The sequence below is a fragment of the Pygoscelis adeliae genome, unplaced genomic scaffold, assembly GCF_000699105.1.
Source record: "Pygoscelis adeliae isolate BGI_AS28 unplaced genomic scaffold, ASM69910v1 Scaffold618, whole genome shotgun sequence".
NCBI classification, from domain to species: domain Eukaryota; kingdom Metazoa; phylum Chordata; class Aves; order Sphenisciformes; family Spheniscidae; genus Pygoscelis; species Pygoscelis adeliae.
Window position 1 is genome coordinate 410809 of NW_008825280.1, and position 7934 is coordinate 418742.

Genomic DNA, 7934 nt, shown 5'->3' on the forward strand with positions numbered 1-7934 from the left:
TTTACTACCTTCTGTTGCTTGTAACCATCCCGTTTCTATCGATGGTGGGGGAGACAGAAGCCACAGAATTACTGGGGGTGCGGGGGGGAGCAGGACAAGAAAATACACAACCTTAAGTAGAGGAAGAACAGTAGTCTGTGTTCAGGATGGAAGAACGGCATATGCCACGACACAGGCCTGTTCAGGGACATTGCTACAACGTCATTTCTGTTGTATGCTTCTGGAAACTGCCCTGCAGAGTTCTGTTTCGCTGTGGTCCCTCTTCATGTCAGTTCCACTAATTTTGAAGTGCAAGATTAAAATCAGGTAGCAACAGGGCTAGGCGGGAATTATCTCAGAATACAGTGAAACCAAACTATTCACCCCATCTGTAGGGACATCTGCTTCTCCCCACTGCAGCTGGGCCCCAAGGGGAGGAGATACGAGTAGCAACTGCTACTACTTCACCTGAAGGGAGGGAAGGGAGAATCCTTACTTGTTCTGGTGATCGGAAAGAGCAGCTTTAGGTTTTGGGAAACAGAAACCTGGAAGTAGCAAGAAGCAATATACTGTGATCTAGTTAATAGCCCCAACAAGACTCATCCTCATTAGGAAAGGACTATGAGACTGATGAGAGCCCAAGGGGTCACAGTGACTAATTTGCCAGAAGCAGTGGTGATTGCCCACTGGGATGGGTGGCTGTACATCTCAGCATCATGAGAGCTGACAATTTCTTGAGGTTGCAGTCCAGAGCTGACAAGCTTCAAGACAGCTCCTTGCTTTAGCCCATCAGTAGGTGGTCCCTACACTATCAGCTCTCCATAGCTGACAAACTCAAGCCCTGCTGCTCTGAACACCACTGTTACTAAAGCACTATTATGACTTTAGAGCTCCTGCCTGAAGGATCCAGTAGTACATAAGCACTTAGTATGACAGGGGAACATTTAAAAATGCTCCTCAGTGAGGTCATTAAAATGGAAAGAAGCTTCCACTATAGTTAGAGTCAGAAGACAGAGTGGTCCGAGAAGCAAGCTAGCTGGCGCAGAGCAGGTCATACCATTTCACTGCTCCATGCTTCAACTTTCACAGCTATCAAACACAGAGGACAGAAGTTGTCCTCTATAAAGATTACATAAATCTACCGATGGAAATTGCAAAGAAAAGCTAGGGCTTATTATGTAAAGATCCTGCCCTTCTACCACATAGGGCTACTTCAACAACAGTCCTTTTGACCCAAGAGCAAGACACTCCTTTCCTCTATACAAAGTTTTCTCCCAGTTAGGGCTGCCCTTGGATGTTTGGCAGAGTATAGAACAGCAGGTTTTCAACAGCCTGCAGGATGTTTAAATGTTACCATTTGCTAAAGAGAGATCACTGAATTATATTTGCTCTGACTCAGGCTGCCACAAGGGTGAAGGGACAGCTCCATTCATTATGCATGTCCAATAAAACATCACACAAGTGAGAGAAGATAAAAGATGCAAAACAGCAGGTGAGCCTGCTGCTCCTATCCTAATAAGCTGAGTTAGGCAAGGGGCAAGCTGAGATGGGGAAAAGCAGAACACCAGCAGCACGTGGAAAGGTTCCTGCCTGGGCCTTTGCATATGAGCAGCCTGCGTGAGCAATGGCCTTTTCCAGACTCCGCATACCAGCAAGTGGAACATCACCTCCAGTCCACATCTTTCAGTTGTGCAGGACTCAAAATAGCATGGTGCTCTCCACAACAAGAGGGAGGTGTGGCATTTCCACTGCTTATCATGGAATGGCCAAGCTCTCACGGCACCACAGATCCATGGTTCAGACAGATTCTTCCTACTGCCCAGTTCACAGCTGCTTTGCTAAGTCACAGCCATCTCCGGGATCACCGTGCCCAAGAAGACGGGGACAAGCAATGCCTCTTGAGTACAGCTGAGGTTCACTGGAGCTGTTACCCCTCAACACCTTATTAGTGCAAGTTGTGGTTCTTCTCATGCATGTCTCCAGCTCCTCAGAACAGGAGGTGGTTTGTGAGAAACTGCTTGGTAGAAGAGCAGCAGCAGAGCAAAGGCAAACAATGCTTGGGTCTACTTTAAAAACACACCTAAATGGGAGAAGACGTTGCCTGCTCCCTAATCCAGTTCCTCCATCTGCAATTCCTGCACTGTGATCCTGCTAAGAACTCAGAAGTAATCGCTAGAGCAGTTGTAAGAATAGGCCAAAACAGAGACTGAGCTCAGCTATTCTCTCCATCTATGACTTCAGTGCTCCTTCACAGCCACCCATAAAGCGCATTAGCTAGCGGAGAACATGGAAACTGGCAATGGAAGGCCAATGAGCAGGATCCTGGGCTCTTGCTGTTCTGGTAGCTTCCTCAGCTAAAAGCAAATCAACCCACCACCTTCACTCAAGCCTACAGCCAAGCACATCCCTCCACAGAACCCAGCCTGTACACCCTTCGCTGTCTGGAAGCTTTGACAGAGATGGGAAAAGAACAGTCTCATCTTCATTAGATGCCTGATTCCAGTCAGAGAAGAGTTTGTGCTGATATTAAAGATGTCAGCCTCTATGTGACTTGTTATAAGGGATCCTGGATGGCAGTGTAGTGGGCAGAGGAGTCTGTTCCGGCAGGGTCTTGACACTGCGAGGGGCTGCTCTGCTGCTGTTTCTCAGGAAAATACAGTGTTTTGTGAATCAGATCTTTGACAGCAGAAACATCGCCTCTTTCTACAGAAAAGAGAGAAAGACAATTGTTCAGGATTCTCAACAGGGAGTACAAAAGCCCCGCTTCCTCAAGAAGTACCTGGAACTCTAGTTCCCAGCACATCACCTGCCAGCAGCCCTTCCTCTCTTTATTCCTGTACATCCTTCACCCTTTCTGCACTCACCCACACCCAGCTGCTGCAGGAGACTTCCAAACTCTGGGTCACAATCCAGGATTTTCAACAGGTTGGTGGACTCCATTCTCTCCAGCTGCACATCCCAGTAGATGTAGATCTTCTGATTGAAGCTGACATAAACCAGGCAGGGGCTGTTGCTTCCTCCTTTGCATGCATAGAGGCCTGCAGAAAGCAAAAGTGTGGAGATCCGACTACTTCCAGAAGGACAGAGAAAACAAATAGGTGACTTCTCATGATGAGGTATCAAAGCTGTCAGCAGAAAGCAGCGAGCACCTGGGGTGAGGGGAACAGACACGGACTTTGGTATATGAAGTGCCTTTGAGACAATCCAAGAAAGTGTCTGTAAACTGTTATTAATGCATAGAGCTTTGGAATTTGCAAGCTGCTTCTTGCAGGTCAGAGAGGGGACTGAGCAAAGCCAAGGCTCAGGCTGGTTCTGTGGGGCTCCTTATCTCCACTTGAAAACAGTTTAGAAGTCTGCAAATTAAAAAAGCAGTGGGGAAGACAAGAGACCACTGTAACACTCCCAAAAAGGACAGGAAAAAAACCCAAAACCATCACAGACAAACCTCAGCATCACCTCCTCTCACCCCTACTTTTCCCAGGTGCCACCAGAGGAAAGACTATCTGGGCCTTCTGCAGTATACACACAGGGAAATTATTCCCCACTGCAGACAGACAAAGGATTCCAGGTCTCCCAAAGTGGAGTAGTAGCTTTGAGGGAGAAATGCTGTGAGGGCTGGCTTTGCAGTCAGGCTCCCCACCTGCACAGAATGCACTGACATTCTCATCTGCTTGAAATCTGGCAACAGTCCGATTCTGGTCGATGATGTACGTCTGACCATCCCACGCACAGGCAATCACCTCCTCATGTCCATTGCCCTGCAGGAACCATAAGATTGCATATTAGCATGGACATCAATTATTCCCAGAGGCAGTCAAAAATCTTTCCTGCTTGTTCAGAGACAGAGCACTAATGTCTGAACAAGGTGTCACTTTTGGACGTCTTGTCCAGACATTTTGCACTTGGAGACCATCTCTCTCTTCTCTATTGTAATCCTTACGTATCATAAGAGCTTGTAGACAATTGGGGTATTAGCAGTGTGCAAAACCATTCAACTTTGCAATAAGTTAAAAGAGCAGCTGGGGGACGAAAAGTTCATAGCAGGATCCTGGGTTCACTAGGGTCAAACAGGCAGACACAGCTCAACCTCTTGCAGGTGGACAGACTGACATGAGTGCAGAATGCACCAGCACAGTCAGAGCACTCTGTGTGTCATCCTGAGATAATCCCAGCCTTTTTCAGCTGAGTCATACTCCCTCTGCCCTTCCTAAATTCACATACACAAAGCCATGTTGAGTTTTTGCCTTCATCCCTCCCAGCCCTATTCACAGACACTCACAGTAACATCCAACTTTTCCAGAGCAAACAGCTGGTGATCAACCTGCACAGACCAGAGCAGCTTGTCTGCTCCCTCCATGAGTTTCAATGTCCCTGAAGGGGGAGAAAAAAAAAAAAAAAAAATTGTCTTGAAAATGTTGAAAGGGAGCAGACTGTTTGCTAACACCGGGCCCTGCACACTCCTTCAACACTTAGGGTCTGCAGGCAGAGGGTTGGGCCCATGGTACAGGCTGTGGTTGATAATAGGTAACACAGTCTCAGTTTTAGGAAGGACAGCAGTCCTTTATCTTGTCATCAGTACATCAGCAACTGGAAACGGAGAGGAAAAATGGCAGCAGCCCTGCTAATTGGACTGTGCTCTAGGACAATAAGAAAAGTGCCCAAAACAGGCTCCCAAAGTACAGTACATAACATCTCACATGAGACAGTGAGTAAACTAGAAGCTTCTCACCATGTCCCACAGATCATGTGATCTCAGGACACCATGTTGACAAGTATCAGCTGAGAGCTGGCTGGCTAATAGCACGGGCACGGCCTCTTGGCTGCTAAAACCATACTGGACACTTACCTCACATACCATTTTTCTGTCATCCAGAGATACTGTGATAGTACTGGGGGGAGGGGAGGCCCGTGAAAGAGTGGAACATAAACATGAATCTATCCTCACAGTGCCCTCCAGCCTCGGTAAGGCTCACGAGTGAACCACAGTGAGGCAGGAAGCCTTGCCAGATGCAGAAGCTTCAGAGTTCAGGCCCAAAGAATAATCAGAAGTTCCCTAGCAGGACATCATTGGGCAGGTGGACTTCTGGCCCAAATAGGACGGGCTGCCTATCTGGGAAGAGAGAAGCACAGCATCTTGTCTCCATACTGTTGTTTTTCGGACAGAAACCCTGCGTTCAGCTCATTAGATTCAGTCCTATTGCAGCCTGTCCTACCATTTCTCAGTCAGGGGCACAAGCAGAAAAACCTGGCTCCAGGTCTGCATGAGGCCAGCTCCTCTCTACCAATACTCAAGTTCCAGCATCCATTTCCTTTACTGCTTTTGGAAAAAACCCAAGTCCCTTCAAGTACAAGGACACATCTCTGCTGTGGTTTAGAGGCTCCCGTCTACATGAATGGCACTGTTGAACTGGCATCTCAAACAGTTATTTGACCACTGAGTAAGCAGGCAACTTAGGAGTCAGCAGATGGCAGTTCTAGTCTCTCTCTCCATCTCAAGCTTTCAGTGTGCCTTTGGGCCAATGACCTAGCCTCTTCATTTTCCCAGCTGCTTACTGCAGCATGGCTTTAATACTTCTACCCCCGTAGGCCATGAGACCATACAAGCAATTAAAGTTTGCAAAATCCTTTGAAATTCACAGATGAATAGACGGTACCAGGGGAGAGATAAAGGCAGATATTGGTAACAGATAGAAAACACAACAGGTTTCCTGGAGAGAGCAAGCCTGTGCAATATCAGACCCAATTCAGTAAGGAACAGAAAGACAGGCTCAGCTTTAACACGTTTCATCATATCCTCAGATACAGGCATGTTATCACTCACCTGCTTTATGGGGGACTTGCTCACAGTGACAACTCTCACCTTGGCTCCTGTCTTAGCTTTCATGCCTTCATATAAAATACGTCAGCAGAAGGAGTCTTTGAGTCAAATTCTCTTGCCTGACCCAGGAAGTGTTTCTGGAGCCCAGCTCCCCCTTCTTTCAAAACCAAAAGCACTGAGCCCCTGGTTCCCTGCTTTGAATTAGTGACAGGCCTTGGCCACCCCACCGGCCTTTCTTCCAGGACAGTGGTAGGACTTACCATCCAGAGTACAGAGGGCAAAGAGACCTGAGCGACTATTCTCACTGGAGCAGCCTGTAAGTGCAGAAGAGAATTACAGGAGTTGATGCCGTTTTATGAGCATTGTTCTCTCCCTCTCCTGAAAAAAAATTCCAGAACAAGCTGATCCATCCCACCTCCTTTTTTGCCTAGCCTCGACACTTTGCTTAGCAGGTATCTGCAGATTCTTGCAACCAATCATACTTCATGCTGGCTTTTATTTGTAGGGCACTGGCATCTCAAAACCCAAGACCTTTGGTTTGCACTGATCATTTTTATCACAGGCATGTCTGGCTCTGCTGGCTGATCCTAGGAGTCTGTCTGTACCACATATGCACTTGCAGGCTGATGGCAGTTCCGATTTTAGTGGACTGCATCACATCCTCTCCAGGCTACAGAAATGCACAAGCATGGGCAGGACCATCACAAAGGACAAAGTGAAGAACAGCTGCAGCCAAACAAGAGTATTACAACTGTACCCTCACTGTTTCTTTCAAGGACAGGAACACGGCCTTCGGCTGTTCTGGGAAGGTGCAGGGGAAAAAAAGAGAGGTCCCGCTAGAAGGACAAAGCATCAGTCACATTAGCACAAAAGCACCTCCATGGCAACTCCTGAATGAGTCTGTGGAGATCATGCTACCAACTCTATTGTTTTCGCTACAGCAAAACTGCACAGAAGTTGTGATCCTCTCCCAGCAAACACTGGTAAGATACTAGAGAGCCCTTGCTTTATGAGCAGATTAGACATGTGCCTTCATGCTCATCTACACACTCAGTCCTGGCTTTCCTAGGCTATGTTTATACAGCTGTGAACTTCCCACAAGCAGTATCCTCCCCAAAGGCTGTACATCACAGTTGTGTGCAGGACAGCACTGACGAATGTGACTAGTTAAATCTGAAGAAGAGACTTCCCTGACCACTGGGCTGCTTCAGCTCTTCAGTACACTCTCCACCTAACTACCAGTCAGAAAAGACATGCAAGGTCAGGTTTTGAAAGTGATATCACACTTGGAGGGAGAGGACTGGAGCTGCATTCAACTACAGCTGCATTTAATCCTTTCAGTGACAATGTAGGAGACACACTGGCTCCCCGAGGTCTGCAGGAACCCAGGAAACCCGGCAGTCTGGGACAAGCCAGCAGAGCTGAAAGCAAATAGGCAGTTTCTCCAGAATGACGTAATACTGCAAGCCTACCTCCACTGTCCATAGACAGCTCCAAGCTACAACATCCTGCACACTCCCAGGACACAGACTACCCTATTTCCACAGATCAGCTTAAAGCAAACAATCAGCTGGTTGAGTGCTCTATTGCTGCTAGCTGACATGCTTCCAGACAGGCTCTGATCCAAAAGATCTGCTGTGTTCCCCTTACAGACCGGTCAGCATGGCACTCTTCAGCTGTTTCATTACTGATGGTCCAGCATCAGTGGGCTTTTCACAACCTTCTCTTTATCCCTTATTCTGTGTGCCTTCATTTTTCACAGACACCTCTCATTAGATGCAAGGCTTTGTACACAGTGAAATAATTGATTTCATGCTCTTGTTAACCATGTTGCTCATAGCAGCATCCGGGATGCTGAAAACATGGCAAGCTTAGGAACTGGGGAGGAAGGGTACTCTGGGAAGGGGAAGAGGAGGGGTTTCAGTGGATTCCTCTTCTCCCCCAGTTCTAATTACATTGGACAGCCTAAATCATTCTCAGACAGCACTGCAGGGGGTAATACTTGGACAGAGCAAATGAAGCTGGATTCCAGCCAGCTGCAGATGAGAGAGTGATCTGCACTGGGAATTTTCTGCCTTCTTGTATTATTCCCACACGCTCCAAAGGGGAGTGAAAGCTGTTTTTTCTCCATAGGTAC

The 7934-nt window shown here is 47.5% G+C and overlaps 1 protein-coding gene across 1 annotated transcript in view; it reads right to left on the reverse strand.

Annotated features, from left to right (window-relative positions):
• Nucleotides 1–15: 15 nt before the first annotated feature.
• The window catches only part of ITFG2 (integrin alpha FG-GAP repeat containing 2), a 13428-nt gene continuing 5509 nt past the window's right edge, over nucleotides 16–7934 (reverse strand). Inside the window, exons 8-12 of the mRNA XM_009329875.1 lie at nucleotides 6058–6111; nucleotides 4259–4350; nucleotides 3620–3737; nucleotides 2844–3017; nucleotides 16–2682 (exon numbers count right to left, since the gene is read on the reverse strand). Coding sequence (XP_009328150.1) covers nucleotides 2534–2682; nucleotides 2844–3017; nucleotides 3620–3737; nucleotides 4259–4350; nucleotides 6058–6111 — 587 coding nt within the window. The 3' untranslated portion in view covers nucleotides 16–2533. The remainder of the gene's footprint in view (nucleotides 2683–2843; nucleotides 3018–3619; nucleotides 3738–4258; nucleotides 4351–6057; nucleotides 6112–7934) is intronic.